Here is a 22,015-nt window from a genome sequence, read left to right as displayed (position 1 = left end):
GGTGTGGGGGGGGGGGGGGGGTATTTTGAATTTGGACCCATTTCAATCGCTAGCTGTCAATATTACATACTGCACCTTTAAATAGTTGAGGGATTTCCCTGTAAGCAATTAATATCTATCGCATGTCTCCATCTGCTGTTCAAAGATATTGTTGCAGTTTTGTAAAATCTTTTTCTGCCACTTAAAACTGAAGAAAAATAAAAAATAACATAGACAACAAACAATCTGGTCTGTATTTAATGTTGTGCCGGTCAGTTCAACAGAAGAGCAAAACATAAAGGGTATTGAGTAAGAGCACACATATGAAACATAAATTGTCACATATTTAGAAATAGTGCTTTTTATGTTTTGATTTTTTATTTTATTTACGCTAAGTGTAAACTGATTAACTTGTGGGATACGGTAAACCATGTAGCATTGATTTATTGTTTTGCAATTATATGAGTGCAAACTGCATGTAGAAACATTTTAAAGTATGTGAATGTGTGATTGTTACCTATTTTGAATTTTTCCAAACATTTGACAGCACTTCGGGTTTAACGTTATGTGCAAAATTTTGACAGAACCAAGAATGATAGATTCATACAGGCTACTGATGCTATTGACTTGCTGATTTATGTCAGGGAACATGACAACTGATTTAAAGCATTGTGAGAAGTACCCTATCCATAATCTTTATAACAAAAGTTGACAGATTAAACCTATAACAGATTCTTGCTTTCGTTTCCTTTTTGTAGACCAAAGCTGGAAAATGTACACACAAAAAAAGAAAAAGAAAAAAATGTTTGGACTCATTAAAAATCTTTTATGCTTACAGCAAGGCTGTATTTATTTGATCAAAGATACAGTAAAAAAATATTTAAAAACCTTAAGCATTCCGAACTTTTCGGCCGCTAGTGTAAAATGCCAATTAATGGCTGAAGTTCATCTTCGCTGGATTAACACGAGGGACTGCTTCTGGACAGTACAGTACATCTCCCCACAGACCAGAAGTTATTTATTTACGCTAAGTGTAAACTGATTAACTTGTGGGATACGGTAAACCATGTAGCATTGATTTATTGTTTTGCAATTATATGAGTGCAAACTGCATGTAGAAACATTTTAAAGTATGTGAATGTGTGATTGTTACCTATTTTGAATTTTTCCAAACATTTGACAGCACTTCGGGTTTAACGTTAGGCTATATGTGCAAAATTTTGACAGAACCAAGAATGATAGATTCATACAGGCTACTGATGCTATTGACTTGCTGATTTATGTCAGGGAACATGACAACTGATTTAAAGCATTGTGAGAAGTACCATCCATAATCTTTATAACAAAAGTTGACAGATTAAACCTATAACAGATTCTTGGGGTGTCAACTCTGTGGGAAAGTTTTTGCTGTTTAATTCCTTTTAGTTTTGTTGTATCTGGATCCTATTGTAACTGGATTGTGAGGCTGCAGTGTCTTGGTGTTGGCGTATAATTTGTAAAATAATTGGTTTCTTATGCGTTAATCATTGATGATCATTGTATGTGAACTTCACAACAATTGTAATTAGTAAGGAGTGTCATCTCTGATCGAAAAAAAACTGCGTTTACGTTTTACTGTTGGCCCTTTGCAGAGAGGCTACGTTATTTAATACAGTATAGTTTACAGCACACACAGTAACAAACATTATGTTGTTACTTCACGGTAACGAATGGTCTGCGCAAATAAATAGTTTTAACATTTAAAAGGCTCATAAGATAATATGCTTTTGCTGTACCATTTACACAAAAGCTTTAAAGCATTACAGATCACCACTCCTTTATAAATTGGATTTTGCAAACTAGTTCTGCCAGAAAAGCTTGATTTCTTGACACCGTCAGTGCAGTTTTAGTTAGTGACCGTGGATAATAATCATCACAATGATGCTGGCAGAATTTACCTTATGTAATGCTATTAGGTTTTGCACTGGAGCTCACCCTGTTTGCTGGTGAATCATGTGAATCTGATGTCTATTGTACATATTTTAATAATACATAGATTACAAGGTTAGCTGTCTGCAAAAGTGCATGCGTACACAACAACACATATTGTACTTTTTAAAGAGATTAAACAAAGTTTGACATCTTTTTCTATAATATTAAATTGGAAAGAAACATGACCATGGTCATGTGGCAATTTGATCATTTAGCCTGAAATGCACCTGCTTTTGTGAAACTTTTTTCTTTTTCTCCAGAGAATGTGAACAGGAAGGCAGTTAGGGAGAATGTGAAACCAGGATGGCACTACTTTGGCAGAAAAATGGCAAGTATATTAGATCCTTTATCTCTGTGAACATGTTTAAAAGCCACCACTAGATGTATTTGTTTGAGGCCTTCACTATTTTGAATGACCAGTAGGTTTGAGCAGATGTATTTGTGGTGTGTTTTTCCCCCCACATATCTTTTCTTCTATAATTTCTACTGCACTCTATTTTTTCTTTGTCTTACTGTATTCTATTTTTATTTTAGTTTTGAAATTACAAAAATAAAACACACTGTGGTTTATATAGCTACATACTTTATAAATGCATTTTGATTTGATGTACTGTATATTACATACATGACTTTATTTCGCTTGACTTTAATCGCTTCCTGTGACTGATTCTCTCTGTCTCTTCAGGATGCATCAGATTTTGAATGGGTAATGTGGTTTACCACTTTCCGCAACCATATCCTGTTCGCCCTCTCTGGTCATGTGATCTTTGCTAAGATCTGCTCAATGGTGTCTCCAAAGGTACTGTATGGGGTTATTCACCTTACGCACAATTATCAAGTCATTTAAGATTTAAGAGTGATATTTTGCTATTGATATTTTCTGTGAGTGTTTTGTGAATATTGCATGATTTTATGTATTGACTGAATCTGAATAATCAATAATAGCAAAAAAAAAAAGTGTTTGATATTAACAATGCATGTGTTAAATGATCTAATTTGAGTGTTGTGTGAAATGTTACATGCTTTCGTGTTTCTGTCTGCTTTCCAAGAAGACTGGTATAGACTTATTCAAGGTAACTCTGAAAGTACTTTTCATTACATATTTTTTTTGATACTAGTACTGCTACAACTTGAGCTAATGCTTGACTATTTTGTCACTTCTAACACTAGAAACAGTTGCTGCTTAAGTCCAAAAAACTCCATTCAATATTGTTGTATGTGGCATCTGGATTAAATAAATGTGTTTTTTTCCTAAACCACAGAACAGATCTTTGATCTATATGCTGTATGGATCTCTGGCTGTGCTGATTACTATGGGATGGACATACATCTCTCTCATCCTGTCTCACTGCATCATCCTCTACAGCGTGGCCCTTGTCAAGAGAAAGTGGCTCTGCTTTGTGGCTGGAGTTACCAGCCTGGCAACGTTCAAAATGGAACCCCTTAATACCTGGCAGGTGAGAAGGTCTATAGCCAGTGAATTAGTATTCCTCTATTGTGATTTACAGTTATTGAATTGAACTGAATCAACACTGAACTGACTTGAGCTGAATAATGGCACTAATTGTCTATGTAGAGCTGCTTTTTGTCTCATATTTGAACAAGTTTGCATCATTGATTCTATTATTTTCCTGTTTACTACTGTGAAGCTGCTTTGAAACCAACTTTATTGTGTAAAGTGCCATATAAACAGTAACATTTTAAAAACCTGAAGTTGTGAATTAATAGTATACATTCATAATGTGTGTATCGTTACAGCAGTTTGAATATTGTTTGTGTTGTTTTTTTATAACCGTTATATAATATATTTTCCCCCACAGTCTAGCCACAAGTCCCCCTGTGGTTCAAGTGTCCCATGTGTATGTGCAAACGCAGTTAGTTTTGTCATTTTGATGTTCTGATAATTTGTATGTTTTGATGCAGGAAGGCTTTGTGACAGGCTCTTTTGATCTCCAAGATGTCCTGTTCTACGGAGGCTGTGGATTTTCCATTATGCGCTGTATGAGCTTTGCCCTAGAGAACTGTGAGAAGAAAGATGGTAACTACAGTTTCATGGATCTGATCAAATACAACTTCTACCTCCCCTTCTTCTTCTTTGGACCTGTCATGACCTTTGATCGATTCCATGAGCAGGTGAGTCCTGTACTTCAAGAATCTTATAACTTCCTAATATTATTCTCAAGAAAACAAGCATTTTAAAGGTCCAGGGGCCAGTTGCATAAACATAGCCACTAAGTTAAGATTGTGTCTTAAGAACTAGTTTGACCAACTAGCAGTTAGCCAAGAGGAATCAGTCTTACTTTTCTTATTCAAACTGGGTTCATCTACCTTTTTGTAACTGACCTTAAAAAGTTATGACCAGTCTTGAAGAAAACAAATTGGATGACTAATTTAAGACTAGTCTAAGCAGTTTATGCAACCGGCCCCAGTTTATGGAATCTTGTAATAGTTTATAGAACATAATCTATAGAATAGAATAAGTAATTGTAATAGTGTTGATAATGTCATTCTGGTTAGGTATGCACTTTAATGATCCCTCTAATATTCTCAGGCTAACAACCCTAACTTGACACGTAAAGAAAGAGAGATGTGGAACATCACCATTCATGCTTTGGTGCACCTTGGGGCTATTTTGGTGGTGGATGTCTTCTTCCATTTCTTGTACATTTTGACCATCCCTAGCGATTTGAAGCTTTTGAAGCAACTGTCTGACTGGTCTCTGGGTCAGTAAATAGCTAGAAAAAACTGTAGATGTTTAGAAATTATGTTACAAGTAGTTTCTAATTATTCGTAAGTACAATTTAATTTGTTTACTATCACTACAGTCTGATTTTTTTTTTTCAGCTGGCTTGGCGTACTCCAATCTGGTGTATGACTGGGTGAAATCAGCCGTCATGTTTGGTGTCATTAACACTGTATCCAGACTGGACCATCTTGACCCTCCTCAGCCTCCTAAATGCATCACAATGCTCTATGTGTTCGCTGAAACGTAAGTATAGTCATCAACAGAAGAGAAATGGAGAAAAGGAAAAGTATGTTTTTGGAAGCAGTTGATGTATGTGTAACCAGATCACTTCTTTACAGTTTCTTCTGACATTGACTTTTTCAGACACTTTGACAGAGGAATCAATGACTGGTTGTGCAAGTGAGCAAATAACCAATCCCATCTGTATATCATGACATGTATCATTTTAATATATATTACTATATCAATCAAATACTCAGGAACATTTTTCAGCTTTATAACACGTATCTCCTGTTCTGTTAAAGATATGTATATGACTATATCGGAGAAAACCATGATGCCATCTTCAAGGAGCTTCTTGCAACCATTTGCACCTTTGCTGTCACAACTCTGTGGCTTGGACCTTGTGAGCTGGTTTACATCTGGTCTTTCTTTAACTGCTTTGGCCTAAACTTTGAACTGTGGGTGGCTAAATTATTTTCTCTGCCACCGTTCTCCACTATTGAGGTAAGATCCCAAAGACGTTCAGTTGTGAGGAATTTGAGCATTTGGGTTTTGAATCATTGCACTACCAATTGATTCTCTTTCAATATTACATCATGACTGAATAGCATGCATTTCACTGATATGAAAATAACAGCATTCAGTTCTGAGTTCAGCCAAAATGTAATATACATTTTTTTCCAGCGGAATCTTATGTCTGAGGCAATGTCACGTCGAATCAGGGGCTTGTTCAATGCTGTTAACTTCTGGCAAATTATTCTGTACAACATCCTGGCACTGAACAGTCTGGACTTTGCTCAGCTGGTTGCTAAGAGACTGCTTCTTAAAGGTAAGTGTTTTGTTTTAAACCATTATATAATGAATACAGAAACAAAAGTAGCTAGAATCTTGTGCAGAATGTTTCTTACATACGCAATCTTTCTTACATATATAAGTCACTTATATATGATGTGTGTGTGTGTATGTATATATATATATATATATACATACATACATATACACAAAATTATTGAAATATGAAGTACAAAATATACAGCACAAAAACGCCATAGTAATAGCACCCTTGTGATTCCTTCAGGCTTCCCCTTGTCCACTCTCTCGGTGCTGTTTGTGACTTACTGTGGCGTGCAGCTGATAAAGGAGAGAGAGAGAAGGCAAGCTCTGCTGGATGATCCGGAACCAGTGCCGCCCCCAGAGGAGAGCAAACAGAAGGCCGAGTAAAGGACAGAGAGGTCATTGAATCTGATCCAGCTCTTGAGGTCCCTCTTGTTAATTCTGCCCCTGAGCTTTCATGCCAGATCGATGCAGTCCCATCACTATGGTCACTGCTTGCACAAGTCTGTTTTAAAAACACAAGATGTTTTTAACTGTGAATAGTTCTGAAGTGCACTTGCTTTAGCCAAATGCAACCTGTTCTCTGACATACTCTTGCACAAACAAACCAACAAGTGCATTTTTTATTTATATTTTCAGTGGATATAGCTATTGAAAGGATGGGCTTGCCAAATATTTTATGAATAAATAATATATTGAACAATAAAATGAAAATGTACAATGTTTTCAGGGTTGTCTTTGATTTCAGTCCTTCTCAATATTCTTAATATGTTTACAGCAGTGTTTTAGTTGAGTTATTTTTTAGTTTTTATTCATTTCAAATTTAGTTAGTTTAGTACATTAGTTTAGACAATGAAAATGAGAAATGTTTCCTCGGCAACTAGTTGAAATAAAGTTTCTTAAATCGTTTTTTGTATTTCATTTAATGTTTATTTTTATTTCAAGTAACAACTTTTTCATGGTTTTAATTTAACTTTATTTCACTTTATTTAGTTAACTATGATAGCCCTGGTTTACAGCCATTATTATGATGCAAAACGTTAGGTACGTGCAAAATGTTAGGACCAACATATTAAACAAACTTTTATTTTACATAGTTCTGAACTGCTTATAAACAATAGTCACAATGAAGTCCCATTAAACCACACAAAGCTTAGCCACTTCACCACATTAAGCTTTGTGCAGTCACATTTTTCTGTTACTCGTGTCACACTCTAGCAGATGATATGGTGTGAACACATTCCCCTATTAGGCTTTGTCCTACATCTAGCTTTGAGTGGCACACAAGAGATTTGAGTTGATTAATGGGCTTAAAATATACACTGATGAATACTGTAGGTCTGCTATGCTGTTATCAGCACATAATTGTATATCTCCTAGTTTTCAGTCTCCCTTTGGAGTTTTTGTCACCTTACATGGGTTTTTAGCGCAAATTAGAATTTTCTTTTGTCTTCATATACTCTAAAAATCGATTTTTTTTGCCTTATGGTTCCATGAAGAAACTTTATTATCCATTGAACCTTTCCATCACATAAAAGGTTGAAAAAGATTCTTCAGATTATTAACATGTTCTTTAGACCAAGAAAAAAATTGTTCTTTTAAGAACTGTTCACTGAAATGTTCTTTGGGGAACTCAAAAAGATTTTTCTCTGTCATCATTACAAAAACTTAGATTTTTTTTAAGAGTGTACCTTAAGAAAGTTTTATCACTTTAAATTGGAATAAGTTTTATTAAATACCTACTTACAGAAAATGCATAAACATAGATCTGTTTGTGATTAATTGGTTCAGGGTGAAAATGTAAACAAGCTATAGCCTAGTGATTTGCACATATTCAAACATATTATGGGTCTCAAGTGAGGGATGCAAGTTTTCCATTCCTGTTCTCCCTGCCATGTGCAGTCCTCCCCACATGAAAAAAAGTAATGAATTCTATTAGAACTGTAACATAAAGCACTATTACGCTCATAGTGCCCAGGTTTGAGCCTAGCCTGGGACATGTCCTGTTCACCCGTCTCTCCCTGTAAAAAAAATAAATAAATTTTGTAAATTCAAAGGTTGCCATTGCTTGCGCCTATGATTTGATGCTAAGAGATGTAGGAGCCCATAATACTGGGTAGCTCCACTAGAGGGCTCCACTAGGTGGATATTGTCTCCCAAAGCAACAAGCAGTTCTATTTCTGTTTGTCTCATTTTTAAATTAGTCTTAAATGGGTCTGATTTCCATCTTTTCTTTCTCTCTGTATCATTCTTTTTAAGTTATTCACATTTCCCAATCATCTTGTGGTGCTCTACTGTCCTTCTCCATAAGATCTAAAACTTAATAGTCCCAGTGAGCAACATGTCAGCTGTTGGCCTGAAAGGTAGGGACAGCTTGTATTTCAAGCCCTAAGTGTGGTTCATTTGTGCATTTCTATATATAGATGGACAGTCAGTAGCTGATAGCTTGTGACAGCTGAGGAGCTGAGGCCACACCAAAGTGTCATATCCTCTGCCATTTCTCTATTAGTGTAACAGTGTTAATAGAGTCAGTTCAGTTCTGCAGTGGGACAGGACCAGGGCACCCCTCCCTCCTACTGAAATATCACATTAAACCATAACAAGATGGCCTCCTTGTCAGTGGATCCAGTGACGGAGCCACGGATGTACCAGCAAACGCTCCTACAAGATGGGCTCTGCAATCTCCTGGATGTTAACAAGTTTGTGGACTGTGTTCTGAAGATCAAAGACAAAGAGTTTCCTTGCCATCGGCTAGTGCTAGCCGCTAGCAGCCCTTACTTCAAAGCCATGTTCCTTTCGGACCTGGAAGAGAGCAAAAAGTGGGAGATTGTACTAAAAGACATCAAACCTGGGGTCATGGGAATGATCCTGAGGTACATATACACCTCGGATATCAACCTGACTGAGCATAACGTCCAAGACATTTTCATGGTGGCCAACATGTACCAGATTCCATCAATCTTCAGCATGTGTGTGTCATATCTGCAGCAGAAGCTGGTTCTCAGTAACTGTCTGGCCATCTTTAGATTAGGACTGTTGCTGGACTGTCCGCGTTTGGCTATGGAGGCGCGGGACTTCATCTGTGACCGGTATGCCCTCATCACTCGGGACCAGGACATCCATCAGTTGGGTCCCGGTGAGCTGGCTGCAATCATCACATGTGACTCCCTGAATGTGGAACGAGAAGAGTTGGTGTTTGAATCTCTCATGGAGTGGGTGGAGTATGACACGAACGAGAGATTGAAGGACCTGCCACAACTTCTACACTGCGTACGTTTCCGTCTTATGCCAACAAGTTACTTTAAAGAGAAAGTCGAGGGGCACCGATTGATCAGGACGAATCAGGAGCTCAAGAAGGAGCTTCAGATTGTCAAGGATGCACAGAGAGGACTGCTACACAGGGTCAAAAGGGTCAAGAAGGAAGACGAGACGGTGGATTCTGAGCATGAGGATGAGGAGGGTTTGCTGCCGGGGATCCTAAATGACAATCCACGTTTTGGAATGTTTCAAACAGATCTTATATTGATGATTAGCGATACAGGAACGGTAGCATACGATGTTGGCACAAACGAGTGCTATGTGGCGTCTTCATCCACTGAGATCCCTAAAAACCACTGCAGTCTTGTCACGAAGGAAAATCAGATCTTTGTCGCTGGAGGTCTGATGTTCAATGAGGAGAACAAAGAACAGCAGTTCAGCTCATACTTTCTTCAGGTAACGCATAGTCAATTCTTGCTAATGTTGCTAAATATGTTTGCATTACAAATCAATGACTCAAAGCATCATGAATCTCTGGTTCCAAAAATACATTTATGAGAATGACCCTCAGGGTCCATTTAGCTTCAGAACAGCTGATAAAGCTATGAACCTCGTGTCATGTTTTTAATGTTGCCTGCATGACATTTTCCTCATGTAATTCAAGTGAAACCTTGGAAGGGATTGTGTCGAAGGAATCAAATTATTGTATTTGTCTGAGAAAGGAACAACGCTTTTGGACCGTTATCTTTTAATCTGAGCTCTGCTTCATCCAATAGTTTGATCCCATGAGCTCTGAATGGTTGGGGATGCCCTCACTACCAGACCCTCGCTGTCTGTTTGGTCTGGCTGAGGCTGAGAACTCCATCTATGTGATGGGAGGAAAAGAGCTGAAGGAGGGAGAACATGCACTCGATTCTGTTATAGTCTACGACAGACAGTGAGTACAATCATATAGCACAGGGCTGCCCAAACTCGGTCCTGGAGGGCTAGTGTTCTGCAGAGTTTAGCTCCAACTTGCCTCAACACACCTGCTAGTAAGTTTCTAGTATGCCTATAAGAGCTTGATTAGCTGGTGCAGGTGTGTCTAATTGGGGTTGGAGCTAAACTCTGCAGGACACCGGCCCTCCAGGACCGAGTTTGGGCACCCCTGATATAGCATATGACATACATTCACAGAGCTTGTTCAAACTGAAAAATGTTGGTGCGTTCATGCATGTCATGAATTCTCGGTTAACAAATTTGGTGCCATTAGTTTTATTTACAATTTTTTAACATGATGCACTATAAATGTGTTACAGATCACAGCTGTTTTCATTACGTAGTTTAGCGCGACCTGTGTAGTCTGATTCACAAACAAATTACTCTTATGAGTCTGTTCATTTAATGAATCAGCCTAAGTACGAAAGCTTGGGCAGCTGACTTGTTGCTTCACTGCCCTATCAGGCAATGACTTCACAGAAATCTGAGGCACTGTAATGAACACGATTCCATGACATTTGAGCTAAAAAATAAAATGCCGTCTGAAAGTTGCAGTTGGTGGTCAGATTGTGGGATATCACAGGCAGTGAAGAATACATCTATGTCTTCTATCTACTGTAAGTCTTATCTACTGCATCAATCAGATGAACGTATCTCAGTAGACAGGATGTGACAGTCATAGAAGTCAGCTGTGCCTTGGTGCCTTCCTCCCTCTGTATGCTGCCTGCGGAGACCTGCATTTAGCTTTTGGACATAGTCAAGAGTTACCGAATTAAATCAATCCAACAAATCCTCAACTGTGAATGAACTAAGCGAATCAGCCAGAGCCACTACTGAATCAACATTTGACTTACTTTACTGAACTAATGTTCCATATCAATAAATAATGACTTCAATACAGCCATTAGGCAGATCAATTTTACTTGATGGGCCACTTTAAAAAAATATGTTTAGAGTCATTTTGCCAATGATTTCGAAACGATTCGTTTCAAGCAAGTTCAGAGCAAACCCCTCCCTTCCATAAGCCTACTCTGCTCTGATTGGTCAGCTGGCGAGCAAAGCACCTTTACATAAAACAATAATATATTGCTCCAATCCGTTCTTATAATAATGACATAAAATACAAAAACACTTAAATCCAAGCGAATCGTGCCCACAGCTAAAGTTTAGCTGCTAAACTGTGAACACTTAAAATAATGGTGGATAAGTTAGCCGAGTGCTAACGTGACTAACTGATGAAACAATACAGTTTGTAAATCAAATATGTCTACTGTAATGTTTGAAGATCGACAGACTCTGTCTTAACTTTTAATCAGAACGCAGAACAGCTGTATCACAGGCGCACCAGCCTAACTAACCCGCTTGTCTCTATTGAGCTATTGACCCTATAGCTGCCGGTGCAGCAAAATAAACAGCAATTTCCCAATGATTATAAAGTCTGTGCTACACTACATTATTATTTAAATGAAGTAATTAGAACAATGTCAGTCTACATTAATGGACACATGCTTAGGAAATAGTGGGTTCACAGCGAATTATCAGAACTATTTCAGTAACAGTAATATTGTGCTTTACCTGGAAACCTAAAGCTGCACTAGGTATACATCACATATCAGCAGAAAAACTTGATACTTATACACATAACTTATCAATCGTACTTACACAGGTTGTGGTTCAAAACAAAAGGTTCAAATTGTATTTCTGTGGTATCCTTGAACACAGCTCTTCTCAACATGATGTAAACACACTAACTAGCAGAAGTGTTTGTGGGCAGGTCAGACTCTGTTCTTATTTCGCGGATTATGCAAATGTGTTACCCAGTGACGTATACCGGTAACAGGCAAAAGATTCGAAAATATGACGTGTCGTTAAGGCGATTCAGAATCGACTCTCTCTTTTGAAAGGAAATATCTTTTTTTATCATGCACTTTTTTGTTTTGATTGTTTTCATTTAAGGATAGCTACGTTATATGACCTGCTCTTTAATGAACTTATTGAGCCAAGGAAACTTGGTTATACAGTGGCTATAGAAAAAAATCCCCCCCCTTTAAAATAATCACATTTTGTTGCTTTGCAGCCTGAAATGAAGACAGACACCGTTTTTGATTCATCAAGCTGTATTAACTCAGTGCAACTTATAACATCCAAGTGGAAGATACAACACTAGCATGGCAGAAAAAAAAAATACAGAATCACTGAGTTGGAAAAAGGATCACGACCTTGTGTCAGTATTTTTTTAACCAACTTTTGCTTTAATTACAGCCTTTAGTCAGTGGTCTCTACTAACTTTGCACATCTAGACTTTGCAATATTTGCCCACTCTTCTTTGCAGAACTGCTCAAGTTCAGCTAAATTTGATGGAGAGCGTTTGTAGACCGCAGACTTCAAGTCATTCCTCAGATTTTCAGTGGGTTTTAAGTCTGGGCTCGGACTAGGCCATGCAAGGACATTCACCTTTTTCTCCTTCAACCATGGTGTGGTCAGTTTTGCTGTGTGCTTTGGGTCATTGTCATGTTGGAAGGTAAACCTTCTTCCCATTGACAACTTTCTAGCAGAGGGCAGCAGATTTTCCTCAAGAATTTGACGGTATTTTGCCCCATCCATTTTTCCTTCTATCCTGACAAGTGCTCCAGTCTCTGCTGCAGAGAAACACCCCCATAACAGGATATTATCAGCTCCATGCTTTACTGGAGGAATGCTGTTATTTGAATGCTGAGCTGTATTGGATTTCCACCAGACATGTTTGGTGTGGAGGACAAATAATTAAATTTTAGTCTCATCAGCATTTTGTCAAAGCTCAGTCATGACTGCATGTGGCCTTTCTTGAGGAGTGAATTTTTTCTTGCAACCCTCCCATACAAGCCACATTTGTGGAGAATTTGTGATATTGTTGTCACATGCACACAATAACCACTCTTTGCATAAATTAAGAGTTGAAAAATAGTTGCTGTCGGCCTCTTGGTCACATCTCTGACCAGTTTCCTCCTGGCTCTTTCATCCAGTTTAGAGCGACATCCTGATCCAGGGAGGGTCTGTGTTGTACCTTCCACTTCTTAATAATAGACTTCACTGTGCTTCTAGGCATTGATAAAGCCTTTAAAATATTTTTGTATCTATCTCTTGACTTGTGCCTGTCCACAACTTTATCCCAGAGATCTTTTGACAGTGTCTGGCCACCCATAGCTGGTTGTTTGTTTCAGTTGCACTACCAAGGACTGAAATGCTTCAGGAAAGCTCTTTTCATGATGAGCTAATCAAAACGACCACAGCTGAAAATCAAATGGCTTTTTGTGCCACTGAGAAGGTAATTAACTACACCTGATTGAGTTTACAAGTCATTTTTAGGAGGGGGGTGATCCTTTTTCCAACTCAGTGATTGTTTTTTTCTTTTCTTTTCTTTTTCTGACAAGTTGGTGTTACATCTTTCACTTGGATGTTATAAGCTGCACTGAGTAAATACAACCGGATAAAACAAAAACTGTGTCCGTCTTCATTTCAGGCTGCAAATCAACAAAATTTGATTATTTTAAAAGGGGTGATTCTTTTCTATACCCACTGTATATTTGAAAATAAAGTTGAAAATTGAGATTTAAATCGTGATTTGCCTGACAGGTTTGAGGAGGAGGAGAACTGTTGGAATGGGATCCTGAGAGAGATTCGTTATGCTGCAGGGGCCACGGTGCTTGGAGTACGTCTGAACACCTTGAAACTCACAAAGATGTGATCTACAGCTGTCATCTATTGACAAAATAAACAGTAAACAATGTCGCCCACATCTTCATAAAAGAGCAATACATATTCCATTGAATCAAAAAAGAAAGTCACAGACTTGGCTTGCTTAATGTTGATCTAGTTTGTGATAGATCTTAAGGTATGTAATAGAGCAGTGTTTGGTGCTGCTGTTCCAACAAAACTCAGCAGATGGAGACAAGCACAAGACCATCTATTTTTTCATAAGAATGCTTTGTTATTCATTTTGGGTAATTAGATGTTGAATAATTTGACTTATTTAAATATCCATGTACATTGATTTCTATCATTCTATTATATGTTATTTTAGATGACAACTACAATTGAACATTTTGCAATTATGACCAAGTGCAATGTTCTAACATTAAAAAAAGAGAGAAATAAATGGCAGTGACTGAACAATAACCTAATATACTGTAGACAATGACCAAACTAAAATGAAAACACAAACAACAAAACACAATTGTCTGTGGTATAAATATTGTCATACACCTTCCAAAGCCACATGAAAATAAAAATGTAAAGGTGAAACAATACAAAGACTTTATATTACGTATGCCATCTTTTTTCATGTTGATACTGCTTGACATCATGACTTTCATGATGGGTCCTAGATAGAGCTTCAGAATCACTTTTTCATCATGAATAATAAACAGTTAGCGCTGCGAACACAAACACTCTGGAATGAAGAGATCCGAACACCTCTCAGGTTTTGGAATATTGTGCATATACCAAAATATTCTTAATTACACAGACAGCAATAAAATAGGATTGTAATAGCCAATTCATAAAAAAATACCAAAAATATTGCTGTGTAAAAAACATTTACAGATCTGAAACTATAAGATTCCTGTCTTCAAGTGCAAAAATGACCAGTTAAAAACAATAAAAAATAGATTTTTAATTCAGAAGATCAAACATTAGAGTCTGCATGAGACTGTGAGAAGTGGATGAACACCAAATAGTGGAGAACAACTGATTTTTTCATTAATAATATAATACAATCTCTACTAATTCACCTGTTAAATGGCTGCTGTGGTTTTTATGACCTACAAGTTCAGCCTAAACACATTCATGAATTTGAGCATCACCAAAAACACAAACCCTCAAGGATGTGAATTTTTTAACAAAACAAATGAGCCGTATGCTTGACTCACAAATTTCCAGCTGTTGACAACATACAAATGATAGTCATTCACAATTTAGAGAAAGTTGGAGAAACAATTCACTTTGATTTTTAAGGTGCATCTGAACAAATACAACAAAACATTTCAAATTTCAAACAGAAATGATAAAACTATCACAAAATGTAAGGGCTAAACAGATGTTTATGAAACCCCTTACACCAACAAGCCAGTAAAGTGCCAGAAACAGAATCTCCAGACTGAACATTTTCACCACCAAGACTGTGTCTTGTATATATCCATATACGTATATATATCACAGGTCATCACCCCAAACACGAATAGTGCTTTTTGACAAATTTTGACCTAAAATAAAGCATCTAAACCTATAAAAACAAACCCAAAGCTATATAAACCAAATATGCTTTTTTCCATGTATTATTCTGTTAATATACTGTACATAAAAGCATATATGTCTTACATTTAATGTTCTACATCTGGGTAATAGTTTTAGTATTTTACTTAATACTTAATACTGCCTATTTAGGGATTATCATAGCATGGAGGACTCCGTCAACATTTAATATGGAAACGGAAGGGATATTAGAATGAGTATCAGAGAATATGATGTGAAAACAAAATAAGACTAACATGAAATCTCAGACTCTTTGCTACATATAAAGTATCTCTGCATCACAAAGAAACAATATTATAATACAGAGCAGTAGTTACAGGTTCCTGGAGTCTGTCCTTCCAGCGGAGTAGAGCGGCGTAAGGGAACGTAACTGAGAATGTGACGGACCCCCGTCCACTGAGTGGAGCACAGATGATGGAAAAGAGATTACACCATGCAGATGTGGGTTAATATCCCTCAAAGCTTCCATCCCAACCGGCAGTTCTTGGTTTGCAGCAGCTTCCGTTTGATTGGTTATAGCAGAGGAGCGCAGCAGTGGAGGGTTCCTGACCTGGGAACACTTCTCTCGGTGAGCTTTCAGCATGTTGGAGAAGCGGAACCGCTGGCCACATGCTTCGCAGGGGTAAGGCTTCTCTCCCGTGTGTGTACGCCGGTGCCGCTTCATATTGGGACGACTTGTGAAGCTCTTCCCACAGATCTCACATATATATGGTTTCTCTCCTAGGAAAAAAACAGCAGACCTCTTAGACTTGCTGTATAAAAGATTTCAAAGTGCTATATATGTGTACGAGCATCTCACCTGTGTGTGTCTTCATGTGCTCATCAAAATACTGTTTCATATTGAACTCCTTCCCACACCACTGACACATAAACTGCTTGTGTCCGATGTGGATGCTCATGTGAGAGCGCAGTTGGTACTTATACTGAAATCGTTCACTGCAGACCTAAATGACAAGGAGTGGACAAATTTCAAACAGGGCCAGCAATTGACTACGTGCACGGTTACTTCCTGGTTTTCGATAAGCCAGCTCAGTCATTTCCGGTCAACTGTCAAAATCAACTGTGCTATAAGTGGAACGCCCTTTGCTTGGTTTCTCTACATAATCCATTCACAAATTTAAAGAAAAGTTGTTTGTCTAAGAGGACCAAACGTCCACGTATACAGTTTCAAGAATGACAAATGCAAGTGTAAAAAATTAAGTGAGTGAATCCGATACATTGTGCCACGAGTCATTGCTATGACTGACAGTGATAAGGCAATGGACGGAAAAAAACATCTGACGAACCGCTGTCAAAAACAGCTGTGCATTAATTGATTCTGACTAAATTCAGAGTAACAAAACTACAGCAATTAGCAGCTTCTACAGTTAAAGATAAAACTTAAAAATTTTAGTTTTTGTAGTTAATGCATTATGATTAAATTGTTATACCATTAATAATTTACTTGTTTAATTTGTAGCTAACTAGTTAAGTATTTAAATAATTTACCTTTCTAGGTTGTTGGTATTTGGGCTTATTTATTTCTTTTTTAAATGGCATGAGACTTTGTGACTTCCTGCACTTGCTATACTTTATACTTCCGTACAGTAAAAGTACTAAAATTAGTTATAATAGTCATGTCATAATAAATCCAAAAAGCCAGATGTGAAAAAAACTAGGGAGTTGAAAAGGCAACTGAGCTAATGAGTGATCCTCTGCTGTCATCGACTGGTTCTAATGGTAATTTCATGTCAATTTCATCTTAAAAGTCTTTGTTTTCCTCCAGGAGAGATTTTTGGCACATTTTTTCAAATCATCTTCATGAACGAAAAGTGAATCTTTAAAGTGAATTTTATTGTACAGCTGTACAGTTGAGAAGAATGACAAATGCAAGTGTAAAATATTAAGTGAGTGAATCCGATACATTGTGCCACGAGTCATTGCTATGACTGACAGTGATAAGGCAATGGACGGAAAAAAACATCTGACGAACCGCTGTCAAAAACAGCTGTGCATTAATTGATTCTGACTAAATTCAGAGTAACAAAACTACAGCAATTAGCAGCTTCTACAGTTAAAGATAAAACTTAAAAATTTTAGTTTTTGTAGTTAATGCATTATGATTAAATTGTTATACCATTAATAATTTACTTGTTTAATTTGTAGCTAACTAGTTAAGTATTTAAATAATTTACCTTTCTAGGTTGTTGGTATTTGGGCTTATTTATTTCTTTTTTAAATGGCATGAGACTTTGTGACTTCCTGCACTTGCTATACTTTATACTTCCGTACAGTAAAAGTACTAAAATTAGTTATAATAGTCATGTCATAATAAATCCAAAAAGCCAGATGTGAAAAAAACTAGGGAGTTGAAAAGGCAACTGAGCTAATGAGTGATCCTCTGCTGTCATCGACTGGTTCTAATGGTAATTTCATGTCAATTTCATCTTAAAAGTCTTTGTTTTCCTCCAGGAGAGATTTTTGGCACATTTTTTCAAATCATCTTCATGAACGAAAAGTGAATCTTTAAAGTGAATTTTATTGTACAGCTGTACAGTTGAGAAATAAAAAAGGCTTTAAAATATTATGTGTTTAAAAATGTGTTCATGACTATGAAGACAAGTTACTGATTATCAAGAATACCATTATGATGTTACGAGATAGCATCGCTAGCTAGCGAATGTTAAACTAAACAGTTATGCTAGTGTTTAGTTGTCAGCATTTAAAGGTACAATTACTTGTCTAGGTGCTCTCCTGGGATTACCAGGCTCGGCATATAAAACTATATGTTATTAAATGAAACTTTATGTTAATGTATCATTATTTACGGTGTTGCAATTATTTTGTTTCTCAGTTTCCGACAAGAACAAAGCAGGAGAGGTTTCTGTGAGCGTCTCAAGAGTATCTATATATACCACAACATCAAATGACGCTTAACTGGAAGCTTACCAGCTGGCTTATATTTATGCGGAAGTTCTAAAGATGGCTCCGTGCAAATCACATTATAAAACACAATGTTTTGGTGCTGGATGCTGATTGGTCAATTCAGCTGTGCTAAAATATCCAACGCTTGGATGCAAAAACCCATCTTCACCCAGTTATTGTTTATATCACTATGCAGAAATAATTTATTGTTTACAGATGTTCTGATTTAATAAATTCTTATTTATGTTATATTCATATATCAGTATATTTTAACATGATTTTTTAAAATACTGTTAATAACAGTGGGCAGTGTTTCAGACTGATTCAAATTGGTAAACTCACCTATTTGACCTATTTTGTAAAAGGACGACTATTCGTTTAATTTTTGATTCTCTAAAAATAACCAGTTCATAAGATACATTTCTTCAATTAATCAGACTACACTAGTAATGTTATGTTTGTTATATTGTGCAGCCAGTGAGGACAGCTCAGTAGAAAGTTGTTTCTTGATGTTATTTTTGTGTATATACGTTTAAACAACACACACACACACACACACACACACACACACACACATATACATATATATGTGACCCTGGACCACAAAACGGACGTCTTAAGTCGCTTGGGTATATTTTTAGCAATAGCCAAAAAAACATGGGTCAAAATGATCGATTTTTCTTTTATGCCAAAAATCATGTTCCATGAAGATATTTTGTAAATTTCCTACCATAAATATATCAAAACTTAATTTTTGATTAGTAATATGCATTGCTAAGAACTTCATTTGGACAACTTTTAAGGCAATTTTCTCAGTATTTAGATTTTTTTTGGATTCCAGGTTTTCAAATAGTTGTATCTTGGCCAAATATTGTCCTATCCTAACAAACCATACATCAATGGGAAGCTTATTTATTCAGCTTGTGATGTATAAATCTCAATTTCAAAAAATTTACCCTTATGACTGGTTTTGTGGTCCAGGGTCACATATACACCGAAATAATGTCAAGAAACTACTTGTTGTTCTACTACTTGTTTATATATATATATATATATATATATATATATATATATATATATACAGTGTGCGTATGGAGGCCACTGTGCTCTTAGGAACCTTAAGTGCAGCAGAAATTTTTTTGTAACCTTGGCCATATCTGTGCCTTGCCACAATTCTGTCTCTGAGCTCTTCAGGCAGTTCCTTTGACCTCATGATTCTCATTTGCTCTGACATGCACTGTGAGCTGTAAGGTCTTATATAGACAGGTGTGTGGCTTTCCTAATCAAGTCCAATCAGTATAATCAAACACAGCTGGACTCAAATGAAGGTGTAGAACCATCTCAAGGATGATCAGAAGAAATGGACAGCACCTGAGTTAAATATATGAGTGTCACAGCAAAGGGTCTGAATACTTAGGACCATGTGATATTTAAGTTTTTCTTTTTTAATAAATCTGCAAAAATGTCAACAATTCTGTGTTTTTCTGTCAATATGGTGTGCTGTGTGGACATTAATGAGGAAAAAAATTTACTTAAATGATTTTAGCAAATGGCTGCAATTTAACAAAGAGTGAAAAATTTAAGGGGGTCTGAATACTTTCCGTACCCACTGTATATATATAAACAATGCTCAAACTATGTAGTCAGATACATTTTTAAAATATAGAGTAAAAATCATTCTTGAGATTTTATGAATCGGAATTGTTCAAATCAAGATAGCAATTATTCTGAAAAATTGTACTTTACTATTCCCTATTGTTTACTTACTGACATCAGTGACTATATCTAATAGTAAAAGAATGACACTTATTGAATTTACTTAAAATATATATTTTAAAAAAACATTGTTTTAATAAATGTTAATGTACTTTTTAAATAGTTTTTTTAATGATAATATAATGACAATAGTCACAGCTTCTTCTACTTTATTGCTTAATTTGACCATACCTCACACTGGAAAGGCTTCTCTCCTGAATGTTGGAGAGAGTGGACCTTCAGTGACATGCTCCTTTTAAAAGACTTGCCACATGTCTCACAGGTAAATGGCATCTCTTTTGTGTGGGCTGAAGATGTGCAGAACAAGACAGATTAGTCAGATAATTCAAGTTTACTGTTTAAAGTATAAGACTATGAGTAAAAGTTTGAGAGAGAAAATGGCAGTAACACAACTCACCAACCATGTGCTTGCGTACATGAGCCATTGTGTAGAATTTCTTCTCACAGATCTCACAAGTGTACTTCTTCTCAGCATAGCCATGAACAATCTTATTGTGCTCATGGAGCGACCAGAGCTTCCTGAAAGCTTTTCCACAGATTAGACACTACAAAATGAGATAAAGACCAGTAAAAGCAAATGCAATCATGTCCACTGCATTAAGTTGTATGGGTCAATTACAAATAAAAGTGTCTGCAATAAAGAAAAGGAAAAATGGGTAGCACTTTACATTAAGGTTCCATTTGTTAACTATATTCAATGCATTAACTAACAATAAGCAATACATTTGTTACAGTATTTATTCATCTTTGTTGACGGTAGTTAATAAAAATACAACTGTTCAATGTTAGTCCATGTTAGCTCTAAGGATGCATTGATCCGATACTCAGGATCGGTATCGGCTCCGATACTGGCATTTTCTGCCGATCGGGTATCGGTCAGACGAGACCGATCCAATTCCGATATTGTGCATATACTATTCTGTGTTATTGTTAAGCCCCATGAAAGCACAAAAACATTATAAAGCACCATAACGTTTTCGTGCACTGTATTTCAAGTGTTCTGAAGCCATTTCAATTTCAATCGCAATTACAATTATGGATGCCACAATTACGTAATCGTTCAAAACGGCAATTAATTGTTCAAAGTCCACTTATGTTATACTGTACACTTAAGATATGTTTTTTTCTTTCTACATGTTATCGTAAGGGTTTTTCCATTGTTTTAATTTTAGTATAACATTATAATACCATTCATATTTTTACTTTTTTTATCATTTAAAGAAGAAACCAATTTGATGTATATTTGACATTTGAGGCTTAATACTATAGAAAAGCACTAAAGGTTTTTCAGTTATAGAGTGTTTTCGGCTTGTTTATTTTCATATAAAAATACGGCATGCAGTTGCATCAAACAATGGTATAAACATCCTTCAAAGTCAATTGTGATAATCGTAATTAATAATCGCAATTACAATTTCAAGGGAATAATGGACAATTATGATTTTTGTCATAATTGTGCAGACCTAGTATAGATTAATATTTAAAGGGATAGTTCACCCAAAAATTTAAATGTGATGTTTATCTGCTTACCCCCAGGGCATCCAAGATGTAGGTGACTTTGTTTCTTCAGTAGAACACAAATGAATATTTTTATAATGGAGATGAATTGGAATCACGGCTTTGAGAATAAAAAAAAAAAAACACAAACAAAACCAAATTAAACCCTGTGGCTCGTGACGATACATTGATGTGTAAAGACACAAAACGATCGGTCTGTGCAAGAAACTGAATAGTATTTATATCGTTTTTACCTCAGACTAATAAGTGCATTACCGCCACCTATCTCTCAAATGGACCATTGACACTCCTAATTGAGATTGTAGATAGAGTGTCAATGGTCCATTTGAGAGATAGGTGGCGGTAATGCACTTATTAGTCTGCGATCCGCTGTAAAGCAAGAAGAAGAAGAAGAAGACGCCTCACAGTTCGGACATTGCGTGAATCAGAGGTAAAAAACGCCTCACGCGCCTGCTGTTGAGAATGCGCTCAGGAGGACGCGCCACCACTCAGGACAGTTCGGACATTGCGTGAATCAGAGGTAAAAAAACGATATAAATA

At 36.6% G+C, this 22,015-nt stretch overlaps 3 protein-coding genes across 3 annotated transcripts in view; 2 read left to right on the top strand and 1 right to left on the bottom strand.

Moving 5' to 3' along the window:
- The first annotated feature begins 2,215 nt into the window (after window positions 1–2,215).
- LOC107589908 (protein-cysteine N-palmitoyltransferase HHAT-like protein) lies at window positions 2,216–6,414 on the top strand. The gene is made up of 11 exons (XM_016278483.1): window positions 2,216–2,278; window positions 2,636–2,749; window positions 3,000–3,023; window positions 3,213–3,407; window positions 3,874–4,083; window positions 4,502–4,673; window positions 4,795–4,939; window positions 5,060–5,095; window positions 5,221–5,422; window positions 5,603–5,747; window positions 5,997–6,414. Exons 1-11 carry the CDS (start codon window positions 2,276–2,278, stop codon window positions 6,137–6,139), a joined length of 1,389 nt encoding a protein of 462 aa, XP_016133969.1. The 5' UTR covers window positions 2,216–2,275; the 3' UTR covers window positions 6,140–6,414.
- Window positions 6,415–8,294: 1,880 nt separating this feature from the next.
- LOC107589907 (kelch-like protein 40a) lies at window positions 8,295–9,951 on the top strand. The gene is made up of 2 exons (XM_016278482.1): window positions 8,295–9,466; window positions 9,787–9,951. Exons 1-2 carry the CDS (start codon window positions 8,357–8,359, stop codon window positions 9,949–9,951), a joined length of 1,275 nt encoding a protein of 424 aa, XP_016133968.1. The 5' UTR covers window positions 8,295–8,356.
- Window positions 9,952–15,365: 5,414 nt separating this feature from the next.
- Window positions 15,366–22,015, bottom strand: part of LOC107589829 (zinc finger and BTB domain-containing protein 47-like) — a 14,751-nt gene continuing 8,101 nt past the window's right edge. The window contains exons 3-6 of the mRNA XM_016278375.1: window positions 20,355–20,502; window positions 20,129–20,244; window positions 16,077–16,221; window positions 15,366–15,997 (exon numbers count right to left, since the gene is read on the bottom strand). Of these exons, the coding sequence (XP_016133861.1) occupies window positions 15,591–15,997; window positions 16,077–16,221; window positions 20,129–20,244; window positions 20,355–20,502 (816 nt within the window). The 3' untranslated portion in view covers window positions 15,366–15,590. The remainder of the gene's footprint in view (window positions 15,998–16,076; window positions 16,222–20,128; window positions 20,245–20,354; window positions 20,503–22,015) is intronic.

This window comes from Sinocyclocheilus grahami, unplaced genomic scaffold, assembly GCF_001515645.1.
Source record: "Sinocyclocheilus grahami isolate Dianchi unplaced genomic scaffold, SAMN03320097.WGS_v1.1 scaffold121.1, whole genome shotgun sequence".
Lineage (NCBI taxonomy): Eukaryota > Metazoa > Chordata > Actinopteri > Cypriniformes > Cyprinidae > Sinocyclocheilus > Sinocyclocheilus grahami.
This window is presented reverse-complemented; position numbering and strand designations above follow the sequence as displayed.

Bases quoted from the DNA above. Each gene is read 5' to 3' on its own strand.
- LOC107589908 (XM_016278483.1), top strand. The intron at 2,750-2,999 runs GTACTGTATGGG...CTGCTTTCCAAG, and splicing joins GCTCAATGGTGTCTCCAAAG to AAGACTGGTATAGACTTATT. The intron at 4,084-4,501 runs GTGAGTCCTGTA...TAATATTCTCAG, and splicing joins TTGATCGATTCCATGAGCAG to GCTAACAACCCTAACTTGAC.
- LOC107589907 (XM_016278482.1), top strand. From the start codon at position 8,357: ATGGCCTCCTTGTCAGTGGATCCAGTGACGGAGCCACGGATGTACCAG. The intron at 9,467-9,786 runs GTAACGCATAGT...TTCATCCAATAG, and splicing joins TCAGCTCATACTTTCTTCAG to TTTGATCCCATGAGCTCTGA.